We start from the raw sequence: 21,367 nt of genomic DNA on the forward strand, positions 1-21,367 counted from the left end.
AAACTAGCAGTAAGGATATCACAGACATAATGGGATGCTACAATAGTTGTGGATGGAAGGCCTTCTAATTGCATTTTCCTACATAAATAATATTGCTTGGGAAAAATAAATGTAATATCTGACTGTTTACAAACAGTTGTCAAATATCAATGCAGTGGGAGCTGAAATCTGATTTAACCGACCAAAACCAATGAAGTTAATATAAACAGGCATAATCCTGGCCAGAAAAACAGTCTTCTCCTCCAACACAAACATTAAAGTCACAGTTATTTAAACAAACTAAAAACCAGACGTTTGCTTTGTCATGTGACAGTACACATCCAGATTTTCTTTATTACTATTATTGGGCCAAGATCATAACAGGTTGCGGATTATAAAGGCAAATATAATGTAACTGTAATGATGATTGTCATTGGTGCTCACATTGGTGAGCAAGGGGGTGTCTGTTCTAAGCATCTCAATAGCTCCTGCTGTGAAGGCTCAGTACAGAGATGAATATTTTATGGGTTGACAGTGAGGGGCCTCAGCTGTGTCTGCCTCCACTGAACTCTACGGGAGAGACTACAGGAAGTAGGCCAATCTCTGTGGAATTAATTTTAGTCATCACTCTCTGGGTGAGCTGCTCCTACAAAGCAGGTGAGATTTTTTTTTTATGTCGTGATTGTTAGTTTGGAAAACATTTTAGGAGCAAAGACAAATTTGGTCAGGTATACTTGTGTATTATGGTTAGTACAGAACCACTTCTGTACTACACTAAGATATTGTCTCTTATCCTTCATTCTGTCACTAATAAGGCTCTCATTGTATACATCATGTAGCGTGACCACCAGAAAGCACTGACAGAACTTGGAGGACGACACCAATTCACACCAGTTAAGTGAATAAAAGTTTGCTTACTAGACTTAGAAACTGCACCGACTTGCATTATATTCCAACAAACAAACTGTCAGCATAGCAATTAACTGGCCAGCATTCTTTCCCTGTGTGACCGCACCATGCTTTGAACTTTACTGAAGATTTCAGCATTACTCTGTAGTGCTCCTGTAGCTCACCTGTTAGCGGACTAAGGTTGCAAGTTTGATTCCCAGGAGGCAGGCAAACTGCTAAAAATGTAAGTCACTCTGCACAGCAGTGTCTGCCAAATACTGTAACTGTAATGTAAATGAATCCACCACAAATTCTTCCTAGTGATAGAGCTGTCTTCTGAGGTGTTGCATTAGGGCCCCCCCTGAGAGCCTTGATTAATATGCATCCTGTGCATGCTGATGAGTCCTCAGTGGTGCTATTGCTGTGCTGTCCCAGCACATGCAGATGGGACATCGCATCACCTGCCTTCACATATGGCCATTACTCAACTCTGCCGTATTAGGATCACAAATTATTGCAGCAATTTGGATGCTGTGTTTAGACTGATGGCGGCGATTGAAGTAACACCACATGGAAACAGAAAGAATGAATTTTATGTGTTAAGACATAGTTTCAGGCTGCAGGAGATTATAATCTGTAATTATTTAATACATGGCAAGCATTGTAAGAAATGTATTAAATGCATATTGTTGACCTGTTCAATAATGCAACTTAATGCAACTTTAGTAATTGGGGAAAAAAAATATTAAGTCATGTCAGTCCATCTCTAGGTGCCTCACTCACATCGTCCTCCAGGATGCCAGTCCAGCTCCATGTGCCTCATTCATGCCATGCCAATCCAGCTCCACATGCCTTGTTATTCCACAGAGCCATGACCTCTGGATTCGGGGAGTTCTCTGTTGTTCCTGTGAAATTTACCCTCAGCTTCATGATTTCAAAGGTGTGTTTATATGTGTATGTGGGCATCAAGCATTTCCAAACTGGTGAGTCACAAATTGAGATGCTGCAGCATTCCTGTTGCAGGATCCCCCACACTGCACCCTGGGTTTTCTCATGTTGAAATTTTGCCAGTTTGAAGGCATGACCTTTTCAGAAGATGCATATTTTCTGGGGGTTTTTTATATTAATTGAGATCTATTGTGGGGAATTTCATCTTGAGCTAAGCAGTGTGTTTGCTCATGAAGGATCAGCCCTGCAGAGGCCCAGCTGGCACTCACACTCCCTTCAGTTCTGTGTGTTTGGTTTTGCCTTTTCCTCCTCTGAGGCAGATGAAGAACTTCACAGTTGCTGATAGGCAGATTAATCTCAGTGCAACAGCATAGCAGATACTGAGGAAAGAGTCCTCAACTAGCCTGAGGAAAAACAAATCCAGCACAAACCTGGAAAAGCATTGGTTCCTCTGGTCCCCTGAAAGCACTTATTTAGGACGGAACTCTCAAATAGATCAGCAACAAAAGACTCCTCAGGGAGAAAGTAACCATGGTAGTTTTTGGTAAAAATTAATTTTAATGAGAATTCACACAAAGTGTGGGTGGTATGATATTTCAATTGTTATTATCCAAACTCATTTTAGACATAACACTGGCCCACAGGACATTCCTCTGAAATTAACTGTCTGCCGAGTTAATGTTAGACAGCCTCTTCATGAATTGTTTTAAACAATATCTTTTTGGTGATTACATTTGCACTCTCAGACAAAAGATGCTGACTCAGAATTATAAAGAATTCAGCCCAGTCACAACACTAATCACTGTTTACTTTTGCACCTGGTCATTATTAATTACTTACTCAATGTGGAATAATCATCATCTCTTTTTAGCCAGTTTCTGTTTCCAGTACAGAGAGGACTAACATTCCCAGAGATGCAGATTTTTCATTAATGATTGATGCACCCGTGTATATACTTATGTTTCCCTTACCATATCCAGTTTATATATGTGCTCCATACTATACTTGGATGGCCACCATTTCTCTGAATCTCTCAGTCTGAGCTTAGTAAACGAGCCAGCTGTGAAGTGGTCCTCTCCTGTTGCACATCACGTACGAAGACAAATGACAGATAGATGAGCATGCACAGGCCAAAGCATAACTCTAGCTGCAAGCAGCGGAAGAGCCAAGCACAAGATGGATGCTCATACATTGCATGGTCTGGCTTGTGAAATATAGCCAGGGGCTCCTTGTTTCCAGAAGAGTGGTCGAGTCATGCATTCGGGCCTCGTTACCCGCCAGCCTTGAAGATGATCGTCGCAGCACCAAGTGAGATGAGAGGAAAGCGCAGGAGAGGACAATGCATACAAATAATTCAAAGTGTTTGGAACAGGGGTTCTTAACCTCAGTCACAGAGATGCACGATGGTGTACTAACCTTTTTCCTTGCACATTCACTCATAAGGGGTCTGATTAGCTGCTGAGTTAAATGTATTGTGGTTGCACAAATAAAATATCAAAAACAGCATTCAAGTTGCAAACCTCAAATACAGCTAACTGGAACGCTTCAGGCCATGATTATCATATTGTTCAGTGTTTGAGTACTGTTTCAGGAAGTGATCTTTTTTCAGGAAGTGATCTTTACTATTATAATGAGCATGATGAGTAGAAGGAGCAGAATGTCATTTCACTGCTGAAGTCTGACTTGGAGACGCTTCATAAATTTGAGGCCTGGTTATATCTCCACCTATTCCGTTGATCCTTACGTCAGAGCTTCTAACTCAATGACATGCTCTGCAGGGACTATGGCAGCCATAAAACATTGCATTGTGCGAAGATGAAGAGCACATTCTGTTTGGCCGGTCTGGTTCACAATGAAAGAGCGAGGATCATGCATGTGATCCGACATGACCGAACCTGCCTTTTCGTCATTATAACAGAGTGCAAATCCAGCAACTCTCTGAGTTTTGCTCCTCCCAGACTGAATCATCTCAGCCACTCAATAGCTTATCCACATGGGGAAAGCATATGAGGGCAAATTGAATTGTCATCTCTTGCCCATTTGAGAGCAATAAAGACTACTAGTAGGAATTAAATGTTTGGAATGTTAATGTGTATGGACAATAATATTTTAGGTTAGCCTATAAATACTTGGCAAAATGATATCCCTGGAAACTTCTCCCTTACTCCCTACAGCCATTAAAGTTGGAAACGTCATTACTAATTTAAGCTATTTTTGCTAGTAGTAATGAGAGATAATAAATCGTGCTTAAAGTCAACTGGTTATGCAGTGAATACTAATAGCTGGGTATAGAATAGTACACAGTACCCCCACAGATTTTGGGACAGGAACTAGTGTTCAAAAGCTGCACATTGCTGAATTCAAAATCACTGACTTAATTTCAGCAGAGGGGAAAGGACCCAAAACAACTGAGAAGCAAAGACTTCCATTTGACCTGAACACAGGATCCCTGAGAAGTCCAGCAGTACAGGTATCAGAAGTAGGATGTCTGAAATTTCCACCACCTCCATTTTAGCCTCATATCAGTTCTGTACACTTCCGTTCCTGGCATCCCTCATGAGGACGTGCTCATTGTCCTGCCCTGCTATGACAGATGACAACACCTCTGTAATGTAATCAGTGTGAGAGGAGCCGTGCTGGACGCAGCAGGCAGTGGCTCTACTGTAGAGTCTCACTGCAGCCTGCAGCTTTCTGCGGCCGATCATCAGTTTATTCACTTTGAGATCTACGTTAGGTGGGACGTGTGTTGAATGCACAATTCCGGATAGCTCCAAAAAGGTGCTGTTCTGCACCTCACAAGCACAGTCTGCAGTAAGTGGCTAAAAATACCCCAAGCTACACACCTGATAGTCGGGCAAGGGTGACAGTGGAGTGGAGGTATTGTTATCTCAGCTTTTCTGATCTTCTCTGGCCAAGACACTGCCGAGCTCAGCCTTGGGAGTCTGAGTATGTGGCACTATCATAATGAGGTGAAATCCAATAGGCTATTTCTGAAGAGGGTCAGAGGTCAACCTGAGAAAAGCAAGTAGCTTCCAGGCAATCTGCACATTCCTTACCATCCATATCAGGAGGCAGAAAAAAATGATTGATTTGTGCCTATTGTGGTTTTCACCAAGAAGTTGTTGAAATCATTTTCCTGCAAAGACATCATGTAGAGTGGATTAATCCAGAAGGTTTTGAGGTTATTTAAAATGTTAATTAGAGTGTACAGCAAAAGATGAGCGGCAAAGACTCCCAACAGGCTGCATGAACTTTCAGCTTCCTCCAAGAGGAGGAACTAAAATCCCTGAGGTGACAACAGAAAATACAGCCCAATGAAAAAAGCTAAAAGATGAGGTAAAATGCAGAGATCTGTCTCAATCTATAACCATACACAACAGATTATGGTTAAATTATTACACCAAAATAGAATCATTAAGACACAATACTGCAGCACCAAGAAACCTGTGTTAAAAGAGCTTTGCATGTATGTGGGTTGATTTGACATAATGTGCTCGTGCTATATTTATTATTAGTAGAAACAATGGCCAATGCAGCAGCCTTATTTAATGACTATGAATCTTTTTTAGCTTCATTAATTACAGAAGTTGAATTTTTAGAGCTATGGCACAGTGCCAAGGGGTTAGTATGTGTCTTATGCAATTCTAATCATCACTTCTTAAAGCTTTTGGTTAATTCAGTTTACTACTTTTCTCACCCCCCCCCCCCCACACACACACACACACCCACACACACAGGCACCTCCATGCATTGTACACATTGTAGCAGATGTAATGCCAGATGCTTAAGTGGGTGTCACATATGCTCAGTAAAGTAACCTTCTTTTGGACAGTGTTATTTCTTTGCTTTGCTGAATTACATAGTGTGACTTTAACTGCAGGAGGCAGAGCTGCAATGGGTTTGTCAGAAACGACTCACTGATTCTCAAGACTGACTTGCTGAATGTTCATGAATACATGAGAAACAGCTTGTCATCCCAACCATGGATGGCAGTTCACACCTTGCTGTAGCAGTGACACATCCCTTATGTGAGAAGACTCTGCTCTTACTGCAGGCATGAGAGGCTTTTCTGCAGTGCCCTCTAGCCTCAGGGTTCCCTCTATACACCTTCCGGGGTTAGCCTAAGAGCTGGTGAAATGGTGCTCAGATCTTTGCCTGAGGGCATGTGATCAAGCAGGCCAGGCCCAGGGGGAGCTCCAGCCAGCAAACACACACTGCTTCACACTTGCAAGTCTGTCAAGAAGGGACAGCAGGAACAAAAGGCAATTCAAAATTCCCAGGTTGACTACAGGCCATATAGCTGGCAGTCTGTCTCACACACACACACACACACACACACACACACACACACACACACACACACACACACAAGCACACACACACACACACACACACACACACACACAAGCACACACACACACACAAACACACACACACACACACACACACACACACACACAAGCACAAACACACACACACACATACACACTCCAAAACCTTTCGTCTCCCTCTTATGTGGCATCTGACACTATGAAGTTATACAGGTATTAGAACACTGTGCATAGCAAAACAATTGGTTGTCTATCAAATATCATATAACTTTTACAAAGCTAATCTTGACAGTTATCTGAAAATTGTTTTGACATTGAATATAGTTTTTATAGTATATCATACTGTGATGACAATTTGTTAAAGTATACTTAGTAGAAAACTATAGTTCTATGATCCTGGTCTATCTTTAAAATGCGTTATCATGATACAATATTTTCATCTATTTTGGACCTGAGTTTGGACCTGTAAGTTCTATGCATTGGCATAATTTTACCACTGAGTGGCAGTAAATTCACAAGGACGTGCAAAATTTAAACACTCCAATTTAAACCTACCTCCTAACATAGCAAACAAAATGCCTTCTCACACAGGTTTGCTTGTAGGATGACTGATAACGGGAAACAGATTGGAAAGGAAAGAAAGAGGCTGGAAAAGCAGAGACTGAAGCAAAGAACGAAAAGAGGACGACAGCAGCAGAGGACCAGGTGGACCCGATTCAGACCGCCTGTGAGAGGCGAATACCTCTGTGCTCTCCTCATTTTCCGCCTTTTCCTTATCTCTTTCCCCATAGCTTTTTCTCAGTCTCTCACACACACACACACACACACACACACACACACACACACACACACACACACACACACATTATTGCAAGTCTTAGTCCAATCCATCCTAGTCTAATAAAGACCAGTGAAAATTTAATAAAGGACTGAAATTACATAGTCCCCAAATTTTAAATCAGAAGACAATACATGAGTCAAACTGTTCTGGATATAATGCTGTAACTTGATTGATTGTACCACTGAAATGATTGTTCAATCTTCCAAGGCCCCAAAAAGCTTAATAGGAGACTGCAATGACTGATTGCCATACCAGGGCTACATGTCACATTTTTGATTATTTGACAGTAAGAATAAATTTGTCTCGCCGACACACCAGTCCAACATGCCATAATCAATTCAGGTCACTTAAGAACAGTAATGGTTTTTAATTAAGCTGTTTTGTAGGCCCCAATAAATTCATCTGAAATATGGATGCAGGGTAATTTAACTCTAGCCATGTAGAAAATTGGAAAGGACATCTAGAGAGAAAAACATTTTAGCATGTGGGTCACAGTGACCAAAGTAGGAATTATGGTTGTGACAGAGCAGAGGCTAAAATTTAGTCTTATGATAGATTGTTGGGATAGTTTGGATTTGAGTGAGAAAGGCAGAATGTGAAATGTTCGCCTAAAATGTCCAATTTTCTAATCCATTTGAACTGGATTAGAAATATGTAACAGCTGATAAGTGAAATACTCTGCAGACAGCATGGCCCTGCTTATAGCTGGCCCATGTAGGAGTCATCTAGGCCTGCCAACACCAGCAGCTGTGGCACAAGACATACATCTTCTCAGATCACCTTTGACCCTTCTCCCTGTTTCCTGGAACTGGACCAAACAACAGCCGTAACTCAGCCCTCCGAGCGCCATAGCTGTGCTTCCCATATACTTTCCATGTACTGAACCGAGGATTTTTCATTGCTTGACAATAAAAACATTTTCAAAACTTTAGATCCATAACCATTTCCCCGGGCAGACCAAGCCTGGTCTAGACACCAGTAAGGCCCAGTTATGCACTAGGGAAGATTTGCAGTGAGACCTCAGCAACCGCAGTGATCGACTGAACATTAGCCGTAAGCAGTGTCTCAGATCACGTCACAGGGCAGGGTCACACTTGGATAGGAGGATGATGTTTCAGAAAGCTGCGTGGCAGCTCCAGTGGTTCTGGTGCCATGCCCCAAGGCAAGCTCACTCTGCTTCCCAGACTCTCTGCCTCAGCGCCTCTCTATCACCTCTCCACCACAAGCTACATTTTTCATTCCTTTTTGTTTTCCTTCTTTCAGAGGCATTTTATGGAGTGGAGCATGGTGGGGGAAGGCATGGGGGCAGGGAACCTGGAGAGCAGGTTCAGACTTAATGCTCCACATATGGACAAACTGGCAGAGCCGCAGTGGGCTTGGCTGTGTTTAAAAGAGATCAGTTAAGAAGGGGGAGTGGTGCCATGGTGAATGTGTGTGCATGGGGGGGGGGGGGGGGGTGAGGGTACTTTGTGTTACTTTGTTTCCAAAGGGAGATATTACCATCCAGTGGAGGAGGTTTTGTACATGTCACGTGAAGACATACCTTTCTGAAGAATCTAATGCTGACGCCTTTGTGTAGGCATACATGTCTTTACTGTCCCTAGAGTGTATCAAATAAAAAGACTTTTCCAAAAGACCGGACTAGTGAAAATTGAATCTGTTATTATTAGAGAGGCAAATGGAAAGTCAAACATCTCTGTCCACTTATTAGGTCACTGAGCTTATCACCTTTTAGACTTTTTCCGTTTTTAAAATCACTTTGAACAAGGTGGACTCTAATAGTACAAGCACACACACAGTGCAAAAGAATCCACTTTTCACAGCGTGCTATGGTGGTCATATGTGCATTACGTCATGTATCTGACTCCACTGCTGGACCAAAAAGGGGAGGATCAGAAAATCCACATGTTTAAGCAGCTGGCTGAACATGGTGTTGCTGCACAGACTATTACAGGCTGCAGCATGGACAGAGTGTTATTCTACAGTGTTTTCTTCCACCTTCTCCCTTTTTAGGTAATACTTTGTAAAAATCGAAAAAAAAATGGTGCTTTATCTTCAAGAAGGTCTTTGATCATTGAGGGTACATGTTTAAAAAATATATTTAATGATAAATGCTCTTTTTCTTCAGTAATGGTAAATTTATTGTTTTGAGAAATTACATAATGTTCATCATGTTATGACTAACATCCACTTTCTTACACCACCATGCATGTGCAAAAAAAAAAAAGTCTTCAGGTGTTTTCATACAATTGATTCACTTATTTTTGCGCTAGTTTAAAGTCTGAGGAGATTGTAATTGGGAGAATTTGTCTCAATCTGGAACAAAATGTCCTTAATAATAAATGTGGGCCGCCTAACATCTGAGCCTTGGGAGGTTAACGCAGCGAGAGGAAGGCAGCTGAGTCTTGGGTGGTTAACGCAGCGAGGAGAAAATATTGCTTTGGAACATGGCTGCCTTAGAATGAATGGAAATCGCAGTCGGTCTGGGCTCACCGACAGTCGTAATTTGCGCAGGGTACTTAGGGGATACTTTATATGGAGAAACCTACCAAACTGCAGAATTAAGTACGTATGAGTAATGAAAATTGATCATTAGGTAAAAGTGAGACGAACTAGAAATTAAAGGAAAGACAATAAGTTTGTGTGTTGTTTTGTGTGACTCCAAATGCGCACGTGAGGTGAACCAATCGTTCACTCTGGATTACTGATTTGAGGTTTTGAAGGCAAACGAATCAACATACTGTTGTAGCGATGGAAGGAGGTAACAGTGTTCTTGTTATTTAAATCACAGCATGTGCTCAGTTTGTTGTGCAAAAATGTATGTAGCTTTTCTTGGCGAGCGGGAAAATTGGGAAAAAGCCAACGGAGCGTCACAGTCTGAAGTGTGTCTTCTGTAGCGTCGCAGTCAAAGTGTGTCTTCTGTTGCGCTGTGGTTCCCAGCAGCACGCGATGCACGACCTGCTCTCCAGAAGGTTTTTACGTTTAACATTAATTTGCAATATTACGTAAATGTGATCAAGGAAATAATGCATCGATACGGATCACCACCAAAAAGTTGGCTTGGTCTCCGCTTACGACTGGGTGAGTAAAACTAAATTAAAATGAAAATTAATTAAACTAGAAACAATGATTCGGTGTGTCAGTGGGCGGCTTTCTAAAACGTTACACTTTGATTATAAACTTTGAATATACTTTGATTTTCCTTCATAATAAATATAAAAAACGCTGTGTGCATTCAGACGTGGAAGATCACAGCATGGCTTTCCGGTGTATTTAAAAAATACTTGCAAATAGGAAGGTGAAATGGCACAACAAATATTCCAGGGTTCTAAGCACCTCCCGTAACACACTCGAGTGCTTTGTGATCTGTGAACATTAAAGTTTGTTTTAGTTCACTGTCTCCCTACACTGTTTCAGTTCAGATTAATTATCTTAGCCCGACGTGTCAGGCCAAGCTGGGGACGTTCTCAGAGCGACAGGTGTAACATGAGTCTCAGTTGTAACTGAAACCTTTGGAGTATACTAGCTACATAAAGGCATTTACACCGAGGGGTGAATAGCTGGATAAGTGAATCTGGCCTTGTGCCACTAACTATTAGAGTTGTTTGTCTTCAGAGGAGTCTTGCCATATCTGTCAACTTGTAAGTTTCTATGCAGTCTGAGAACAGATGGCTTGACACTTCTCTACAGTACTCTTATGGATAGAATAGATGGATTTTAGTCCATCTTTTCCCATTCGATTGCAATGTATTTTGCCATCGTGACTGGCGTGTAAACTCGCACGTCAACTTCGAGCTTCAGGGTTTACCTCATATTTCTATAAATGTGATGCAGACTGTACTGACACCTGAACAGCTGCTGAGGAACATTATGTAAGGTTAGAGGTGGAGAAAAACAAAATAAAAAAGATGGAAAAAATCTGATTGGTGGAAACCTTCACAGGTGTGGTCAACAGGTCACATAAAGGTTCTGGGTGTTGGGTGCGTAGAATCTCCCTAGAGTGTTCATCCTCTTTGTTTACATGTGAATGCCCAAACTGAGTCTCCCAGGTCTTCCACTTAACCAGTTATATGGACATCATTTACTCATAACTTGGTTAAAAATCACTAATTGCATATATTTTGTCACATTCAACAAGCTTGAACTGAAAGTTTATTTTTTAAAAATGGGTTGAATCGATTACTTTTGATTTTATCTGTTTTCGTATAGTCCACCGAATAAAGTGACAGTCCATGATGTAGTGATCTGTCTATCTGAACTGTGGAAAACCATTAAAATTCAGTCTCATCTGCCTGTCCTCAATTGTAGTTCCCCAAAAACCAGACTAATATCATGCTGTGCTTGCCATGAATTTAGTTTTTCATAATGCTCATAGTTTAGCAGCAGCGGGTAGCATTTCATTGCTGTCTTTTCAGAGCCTTTTGAAGTTATAACAAGTGACTGTAATCGAAACTTGTTTACCTGAACCAGAATGGAGTCTGGTACAAGAGATGTACTTCTGACTGGTGGCTGGTTGTCACATGGCAGCCTTCAAATCTAAACCACTGGTAGATTGTCTACATTCACCCAGCAGGAAAAAATTGGCCAGTTCTGATGTGAAATGAAGTCTAGGTGTATTACAGAATTGTTGTGTGGCAGTGTGAACAGCAAAAAACTCAATGAATCTGACATTTTCAGTTCCAATTTGGGAGAATTTCATTTGAAATCCCATACATATCTGATATATGACAGTGCATCGGTCTAAACAGCCAGATCAGAATTCATGTGACTTTTATGTCAGTTCAACTCTGTATTTATCATTTCACACTGGCGGGAAGGTATAATGGAGAAGACACACATCCAGATATTCCTCTCCAGTAAGGTAGCTGTCATAACTTCTTATAGAGCCATAATTAATATTTTACCCTGTTTTGCTTTCTCTCATTATAATTTGTTGCCAAATTTGCAGCTGGCCTCATCACCATGAGCAATAGACTTGTGGCTGCTACTGTTGGCTGAAGTTGCAACAAAATTAGTGACCTAAGAAACACTGTTCCGTTGAGCATGTGGATCAGTTCCTGTACATGATCTGTTCAAGCCAATGTTGGATACAGGCCAAAAAATATTGTGAACAGTCTAACAAATAAATTGACCTTGGTCAGAAAATTGTATTTGGGCCACTTTTACCTGTTGTGTGTCTGTAGCCAAAGTGGCTTAATCCTAATGCTGAGTTTAGACTATTTAGACATTGGCGTGTGAATCAAAGTCGCTTGCGAGTCATTGTAATGGTAGTTAATAAAATGTGTCTCTTTATTTTTTGGGGGTGGAGACCATGAGGTGTCAGAATTTTTAATCAAAGAGAAAGGAACATGTCATGCTGTGTTCATTGTGTGTCCTGTAGTTGGTGCTTTATATTGAATGAACTGCGATCGATAAGTAAATGTCATGCTGTTTGCAAAATTTGTATTTTTTTGCTTTTTGAGATTCATCGTGGGAGGCTGCATTGTGGACCATATGTTGCTGAAATGAAAAATGTCCAAACATTTGTTGTTATGCCCCGTGGCTAGTGAGACCCATCTGTTCCAGAGAGCAAATGGATGAGTAACATCAATAGACTTAGCTCTCTGGAGGAACTATTATTGTTGACACAAACTTGCAATATACCCAGAAAATATATGCAAAACCACACAGATGACAGTTATTGCAAACCATACTGCAGTCAAACAGTTTGAGTTGATACTGCAGTTCTGGAAAAAAAAAAAAAAACTTCTGTGTTGGGATCAGGTTGAAAGCCTCCCCTTTGATCTCAGTTAAAATCAGCACAGTGACAACAACGTCATGCTGTTTTAACACAGAGGGACCACATAGCGATGAAGGAGTCAGCAGGTTACACCAAGGCTACCCTCATTGTCTCAGAAATGTCTGTGTTCATGCAGAGTGCAAAGAGCATGTGTTCTGAAGCCTGGACAGCTACTCGCTGCCTTCTCATTAAGGCTAACTCCTGCACATCAAGCTGCTCCAAATCGCTCCCATATGCTCGGGAAGGGATGGTTCCCAGCGGTTCAGAAGCTCCCAGCCGCCCAGCCAACTCTCTAATTTGTCAGAGCAAAATTAGATTTTTTGCGGGGGGAGCTCGGGGCCCGGGGTGGCCCGGTAGACACCCGCACATGGTTTCATCTTAACCCCTCCTCACCTTCCACAAAGGAGCAGGAAATGAGTCTTCCCTTCTTCGCCTGCCTGCGTTCCCTTCTCCCAGAGGAAGATGGATTGGTGGCATGGCTGCCGCGCATTCTTTGTGTCACGCCTTTGTGTGATGCTGTAATTCTATGAGGGACAGCGGTCATAAAGAATCATGGGGTCCGTAGGTGGATGCTTTGAAAAGAGATCTTTGTATCTCCCTCTATTCGGAAAAGTCGCAGGTCCAAGTCTCCCTCACATCCCAGCATGCACTTCACATGTGGATGAATGCAGCACTTGTCTGTCCTGCTGTGTGGGTCAAGAGACCCTGCTCCCCCCCTCCCTAATACACACACACACACACACACTGGCTTACAGAGTCCACAGAAGTCTGCCCAGAAACCTTTGAGAGGTTTGCATTCTGGGAAGCTTACCACAGAAGAGCTCACTCAAAATTTGTCTGCTTTCTGAAGTCCGATTTCATATGTCTCAATCCTGCGTAAGATAACACCATTCTGAGTTACGATGCCTCGGTTTGAACTGAGGAACATCTACTTGATATCCTCAGTTTTACTCTAGTAAAACAAACGTAGAGAGACAAAGCAGTGAGTGTAGATACTCTTTCTTTAAATTATCTGAAAAAAATTAACTTGAAGTCAGATGAACTCAGCTGCTTCTGGTACTGTCACTAGTGTTGGGACCGAAAGACGCAATGTTCCACTGGAGGCGACATGGCTCCTATGAGCTGGAGACCCTTCCATGCTCACAGAGTGAGCTGGAGACAGAGAAGTATACCTGGACTTCACTAATGGATGTCACCAAAGATCCATGTGGTAAGCTTCTGTGACCTCTGGGCTAAGAAAAATCAGGTGATGCAGAGTAGAATTGATACATTTATTACAAATAATTTATTCTGCTGTCCACACGTGTTTGTCCAACATAGTCCTTGAGGGTGAGGTTATATGAAATTCTAATCATCAGATTATAATAATTATGGCTTATGAAGGAAATGTTATGTGCTGCTGTCTTCATTAAAGGTCTGCTTAAGTGAGACTTTGAAGTGCTCTCATGGGATTTGTGGACTGATCATTATCATGAGCAGGGCTGTATTATTTATATTTATATATATATATATATATATATATATATATATATATATATATATATAAGCAAGCATTTAATAAAATAATGTTAAATAAAATTACATCTGAATCGATGAATGCATACTGCTCCAAATAGTTCTCTCATTTACCATAATCTTTGGTTAAAATGGCCTGGTCCACCCTCAAAACCACCCCTGTTCCATTCAGCAAATGGGAAGAGTCAGAAATATGGGCTTTAGGAACTTTTCAATTTTATTTTATTTTCAGTGCATCTTGAGTAATCGAACAGTAAATATTTCCATCTTATTTTAGTAATGATAGCCAGGTCAGTTTTGAATAAGCAAAGAGTTAACATTGTTATCTTGCAAGCTCTCAAAAATGGTGAAAATATAACACAAATTGCACCATTGTTCTACAAAAAAAGGTAGTACTTAGTTCATGTGAAAGATTTTGTAGGATAGTCAGAAATGACATAATAATGTATTCAATTTTATATCTAGACCTGTAAAATGGGCTTTACTTGGAGGGACAAAACAGGCACACAGCTGGACATATATATATATATAAGGTTCTATGAATTTTACAGCCATATTAGTTAAAGTTCATATTGGCAATATAAAATTGTTAAGATTAAAAAAGAAGTTGCAGTGCAACTCAAAGGAAATAACAATATAAACAGATACGCTTGGTTTGTGATTGATTCGTCAGCATTTCAGTTGCATATCTTTGTTACAAACTCAGGTTTGCTCAGCTTTCTTTTCTTTTTTTTTACCATATTAATCACTATGAGGAGCTTGGAGACACTGCTATTTCCTCTTTAAGACTTGGTGAGATGACAGATTCACAGCAGCACCTGCTGGACTGCAAGTTCAAAGGTCAGCTGTGTGCCCTGGAGCTGAGACCTTGAACTTGACTACATTAGAAGAAAATGGTTGAGCTTCAGAACTCCTGAGACAGGACTTTCTCTAATCCACTCTCTTTTCTTGGGTTGAGCATCTACTGAAAAGTGGTTTCTGAGACATCAATGACACCTTGGTGGGGAGAAAGGGAATATAGACAGCTCATTTATTAAATCTCATGGCTCATGATGTAGTTAGTTCCTGCTAATGGTGTCCTTTGCCACAGGGAGGATTTGGGCTGCTGGCCTCTCTGTGTTCACAGACTAATCAGGCAAACACACATACCTATCATATAATGGTGAGTTGGTCTGATTGTTTCCTGTTCTTATACAGTCACATTGTATTTCTTTTGTAAGTCTTTGGCAATTGTAGCCTTTTCAATGGATTTATTTTTCAATTATTTGAAAGGGTTTGAATACATTGGAAAAAGTATAGTACTTCTCATCTCCCAGTTACCACAGCTGGGTCTGTAATGCATAGGTATTAGAGGCACTTAATTCCAAAGCCAGAGCTTCCGTTAACAAGAAATACTTGAGACCTCCCGCTGGTTGTGTTTTGACACATTTTCAGTGGCCTATGCCCTGCTAAAACCTCTGCTGGCATTGCTGGCATTAGCCTGTTGTTCCTCCAGGAGACTCGAAGGAGACATTTGTTACATAAAGGAATTTCCGGCTCTAACCCAGACAGTGAATGTGCCGAACACTCACCTCCTTGGAGGCTCCCAAAGGCTGGATAAACAGAGGTGCACGAAAAACAGTCCCTGGCATTCTGTGAATTCCTCCCATAGATCTAGAGCATCCTTCTTGCCTCTCTGACTAAACAAGGAGAAGTGGAGGTTTCTGGGGTGGATGGATAGCAGGAAACAGGGGATGGAATGCCAAGGAAACGGCAGAGGATGATGGGAGGTTGGTACACAGCTGGTTGGTAGCGGGCTGTTCCCAGGATGTTTGGAAGAACCGGAAGGACACAGAAAGTTTCGTTAAATCGTTCCTGTAGTTCATGAGTGAGGATGTGGAACTTCAGTACTGTACCCCAGGTGGGGGGTAGCACCTAAATGGATATCAATCACCAGGGAAACACTTAAAAAATGATTAAAGCACCTTTTCCTCTAAACTAAAATGCGCATTCGTTAATTGAGTCTTTTGTGGGATAATTGAGTCTTTTGTGGGATACAGATCAATCAATCAAAATGATATATGCACCCATCAGAATGGTGCACAGTGATTTGATGTTCATTCTCATGATTGTAGTACTGTCTCCAGAATCGCTGTTAATTTGTGTGTGCAGAGGCTCATGCACAGACTCTCGGGAGGCACTCGGAGTCTTCAGTCCCATTACAGTATATCTGTTTTCCACTCCAGGGGGCTCATGTTGGGTGTTCTCTATAATATTAACATAAGTAAAACACCAGGCCTAATTCCTCTTTTTTCTGTCTTGGCCACACCCTTAGACACTCCCCCAAGTGTGATGCTGTGCTAAAAACCTTACAGTTTACTGAGGCTTGCAAACACTAAGTCCTTGTGAGCGGCCATCAGCTGTTGGCCCATGTAGCGATTTGTTCGCGAAGGGCTGTGTTTGAACCCTCACGTTATAAAGATTTATAGCAGGTCCATGTTATCACATCACAGACCTTTGTTTAAAATAATTACACACTTTACTTCTGTGTCTGCATAGAATCTGATTATGAATATTTCAAATGAGCACTGTAATAAAGTAGTAAATATATCAGATTGACTTTGGAAAAATGTTGTATTATGTTACTTGGAGTAATTCCAAAGTCTGTAAAATCACTTTTCCTGTCCAGTGATGTGGTTTATCTGTACCTGATAGTCTGACTAAAACCAGTAATTTATATCTATTGGACTGTACAGAGAGGAAAAGGGTGGGGGGTGGCAAAAAATGTTCTTCATGCACTTTTCCCATAAACTTTTGTGGGTTTTTGAAGTGAGGAATCATTGCTCTAATTTAAAGGAAAACTAGTATACCGTCCAGCAGAGTTGTAATGTCTGGAAATCTCATGAGTCTGCCAGTTTTCTTTTTCTGCTTCTCTCTCTCTCGCGCGCCCTCTCTCTCTTTCTTTCTTTCTCTCTTTCTCTCAGTTTAGACTTTACTGTCTAAACTTTACTGTTATTATTATCCTCCTTCGTCTCTATTATTCTCTTTCTTCCCTGGTTATTTCCTTACTGTTTAATAGGATTATTTTGATGTTATTATTTTTGTCCTATGGCCTGATAGCCTGAATGGGCTTTTTGCGCTCTCTTTCTCTCTGCATTCCTGTGCATGTGGCAGAAGCTTGTCATTGTTAATTCAAAGTGAAGGGACAATAGCTTTGATTTGTAGCTGCAATAAGATGTGTTTATTGTGTGCTGGTGCGACAAGCTTAGTCCTTCACAGGCAGATTTCACACACTGCCTTGGCTGTGCATTCACCCGCAACAGTGTCACCCACTCATCCTGGAGCCCCGCTGACTATGCTCTTGGTCCTTCTCTCTGTCCCTCAATCCTACCTCATTCCTTCCTTTGTCACTAACTCTCTCTCTTCCACTGGAATAATACTTTTATGTCTTTTGGCCCATTGCCAGGAACATGTCCCCCATGGGTTTATTGCACTTATGGGAGTAACTGAGTGATATTTTCATATTGCCCTGATCAAACACTCATTTGTTTGCTGTATTGTTGTGCTGTAGGCACTTTGACGTTTGAACTCTGTTTCAGGTGAAAAGCCTGTCCAGCAGGAGAAGAGTGGCATCTTGTGCCAGCACCCCAGCTGCCCAGAACGCCCCCTTGCTGCCAAGGTAGGGTTCCAGAACACTCATCATCGTCCAGGGCACCTTTCGAAGGTTAGCTGCCACCACCCCACAGTATTGTGTTTTCAGGGACTTTGCTAAGCAAAAATGCAAACTATGTCTGCCACATTTGTCACATGGGATATTTCAGCGCAGTAATCATTCATCACCCTCCATACTTGGGACACAGACTGGAAAAACAAAAGCTTTGTTTGTCTTTGGGCTTTTGAATGTTCTTGCATATGAGGAAGGACATGAGGTAATAATGGACTATTCAGAATCCCTCTCGGGAGTGTCTGGTGATGCAGGCATGGAAATGCGTGGGCGCGCACACACACCCACCCACCTTGATCTCCCACACTTAACACACTCAAGACCACACTTTCCTTTAAGCTCCCATACATCCTGCGTGACTTCTTTCATTGTTGCCGTGTCTGAGCTAAATGACGGCGCTCCAGAGCCCACGCTCTATCTGCCCCCCTCCCCAAGTCACTTTTTCCTTTTTTCTATAACCTGGCAGTCTGTTTATTAATACTGTTTTCTGCTTTCATATTTTGTTCCCTTTCTGTCGTGAGACTCCAAATAAGAATTCCTAATAAGGATCCTGGTCAGGGTTAGTGTCTTAGAGTGCTGTTACACAGGTCTGTGTGTCTACTGGTTGCTGTCCTTTTCTCTGGAGTGCAGAAGTACATTACAGTAATGGCTGTTTCTTCTGATAAGATCCCATAACCCTCTTCAGCGCAGCTCTGCCAGCATCCATTGAGCTCTTGTTTAGTTTTTAGCGAGAGACTCAGGGGGTAAACAGTGCTGTTTCTGTGGTGCTCTGATCGAAGCCAGACTGAAGCTAATGTAGCCGTGTTATCATCCAGATGGGGTCTGCACTTATGCCATTACCAGCACAATATGGCAGGGTGAGTGTATGTGAGGACTTTTGTTTATTGGAAAAGGTTTTCAGCAGAGAAAGGGAGAGGGAGAGGGGGACTTCAAAGTTTGTCTGTGCTCGTGCACGCGCTAGTGAGTGTCTGTTTATGTTTGTTAGTTCTGCATGGACTGTTCTCTGGAGTTATAGTTTGTAGTCAGAACACTGTAGTTAAGCTTCCTGTCCCCTATCAGACGTAGAAAGGTCAAAGTGTATGAGAAAGGGGCTGGTCTGTGTGAGGGATAGTAATGCTGGAATCCTTCCCACTATGCTCTGTTTTCACTGCTTATTCTCCTTGTGATTTTGCTCATTCTGAACCCAAGCTCCTGCACTGCTCTCTCTCTCTCTCTCTCTCTCTCTCTCTCTTTCTGTGTGTGTGTGTGTGTGTGTGCGCGCACGCATGCATAAGGACATTTGTGAGCACATGCTTATGACAACAGTAGATAAAACAGATTGAGTCTATATCTCTCAGTTGCAGACACACAGACTCAACTCTGATTTCTTTATGATAAACACAGGCCTTAGGGACAGGCTGTAATTTGGGTTATGATTCATATGCTGTTTATTCACTCTGCCTAATGTGCACAGTGTGAACAGACTTACCTGTTACCAGTCTGGACGCAAAACGGTGCCATACATGTATGTTATCTAAAGAAGCTAGACTTTTGCCATTTGAAGTGTACTGGTTTCTTGGAATTACTGGCATAGTTTTGGTTTGTACAGTAATTTTATTCCTTGTGGGGATCCATTGGGACATTTTGATCCAGTACAGTGGGTTAATCTGGCATTCTGTTATGTGATGCTTATTTCCAAAGTATTTTTCAGATGTCGGGCAGCAATACAATACAAAAAGTTCCACACATTAACAATAATCAGACATTTAATAGTGAGCCTTTACAGGAACTGACAAACCACAGTGATTTGGTTTATAGCAATTAAATGTTGCAATTCTATTATTTTCTTCTTTTTATTGTTATATTAGGCTCTTTGGGAATTGGGAATATTTTCACATGGAAGTTAAGAGTTATGATAAAACTTAATCTCATTTCATTAAATTACATTTATCTGTTACATTGCACTGTATGAGAGAGAAAGCAACTTGGTTCACAATATCTCAGTAATTCTTAATATCTTAATGTCCAACTGCTTTATCCAAGATTAATCTTTTGTTTGTAGCATAGAGTTTAAAATCTGAGCATAGGTCAGGACTTAACAGTACATGGGGTCTGTCTTGTGTCTGCTTTTCCATTATTGCCAGTATAAATCACAGTCAGCTACTTGACAGCATGGTGTGAGAACAGGCAGAGTTTGTTTTCATATACTGCCATATACACCAGCCTGGTCAAACTAAAGAGCCTGGTTCCAAAGCTGCCTTTTGAATTATTTCAGTGTCTAAAAAAGTGAAAACAGTGAAATATCTGTGTGTGTGTGTGTGTGTGTGTGTGTGTGTGTGTGTGTGTGTGTGTTTCACCACTAGGTGGCATAATAATACAGTGTGAATATTGGAACATTTCTGGTAATTTTTTCTAAAGACGGTTAACCTTCTAAGAACAAGTGCATCCGAAGGTTTCTAACTCCAGCCTCTTCAGAGCCTTTGTTCTTACCATAGTTGCCCTTGGCTTGCCCATGACGGGTGTGGACTTGAATTTTGGTAAAGTAGATTTGTTACATGTTTGTTGTTAAATGCTCTGTTCAAGTGAAACTGAAGTAAATGAAACAGATGGGCTTCTGAAAAACTTCATCCCTTTGAAGCCTGGAAAAAGCTATATGAACACCCCGACTGCTGGCCTCAAGCCCTCCGGAAACCATCTTGTTTTTTTATTGAAATCTGTGTTTATACAGTGTACTGGCAATGAAGAATGTACTGTCTTCTGTAATTGTGTTTTTCATCGCCGAGGCTTCAGAGCTTGTGAAAGGGAGTGTGGACTAGTGCGTTTGTATGGTACTGCGCGAGGCTGTGGCGAATAGTGTATTTTTGCTGTTGTTGGAGTGTGGACACTGGCATTTTCGCTCACAATAGTTTCATGGCTTCAGTGTCGGCACTGGGTCTCAGGAATGTTCTCAGAGAGAAACGCATCACTGACAAGGAACTTGAAGTAAATGATTGTGATGATGATAACAGCAACTTCAAAACCACAGCATCTCATGCTGCCAGCCTTATTATGTAATGCTGTGGCTTGTCAGATTTGTTTAGTAAAAAACATAATTTGTCTGTGAGTTTACATAGATGTTTACATAGATCTCAAACTCTTTGAGATGAGTAGTCTCTGAAGGATGGTGGGGTTTTTCTGTAAACCTCCCCGGCCTGTGTTGGAGGCCTCTGTAAGTATAAGTCTTCAAAGTTTTTGTCCCAAATCTGGGATTTCTGTCAGCATATTCCTGCTTTGAGTAATTACTATAGTTACGATATCAACTTGGAACACTTGCTTCCTCTCTCTCTCCATCTCCACATGTCCAAATACAGCACGTTTCTCTCACCCATTCTCCTTTAAAGGAATCCTGTGATGTCACCAAACAG

The 21,367-nt window shown here is 41.4% G+C and overlaps 1 protein-coding gene across 15 annotated transcripts in view; it reads left to right on the forward strand.

The window, feature by feature from the left end:
- Positions 1 to 9,437: 9,437 nt before the first annotated feature.
- Positions 9,438 to 21,367, forward strand: part of plekhg5a (pleckstrin homology domain containing, family G (with RhoGef domain) member 5a) — a 37,858-nt gene continuing 25,928 nt past the window's right edge. For 2 of the 15 annotated variants that reach the window (XM_081705428.1, XM_081705427.1), the window contains exons 1-3: positions 9,850 to 10,068; positions 13,836 to 13,976; positions 17,860 to 17,984. In XM_081705428.1, coding sequence (XP_081561554.1) covers positions 10,014 to 10,068; positions 13,836 to 13,976; positions 17,860 to 17,984 — 321 coding nt within the window. In that variant the 5' untranslated portion in view covers positions 9,850 to 10,013. Of the gene's footprint in view, positions 9,553 to 9,723; positions 9,749 to 9,848; positions 10,069 to 13,548; positions 13,749 to 13,835; positions 13,977 to 17,859; positions 17,985 to 21,367 lie in introns of those variants that run through there. The other 13 variants (XM_081705429.1, XM_081705438.1, XM_081705426.1 and 10 more) reach the window with 13 other exon arrangements.

The sequence above is a fragment of the Electrophorus electricus genome, chromosome 22 (assembly GCF_041902795.1).
Source record: "Electrophorus electricus isolate QZ-2024a chromosome 22, ASM4190279v1, whole genome shotgun sequence".
Lineage (NCBI taxonomy): Eukaryota > Metazoa > Chordata > Actinopteri > Gymnotiformes > Gymnotidae > Electrophorus > Electrophorus electricus.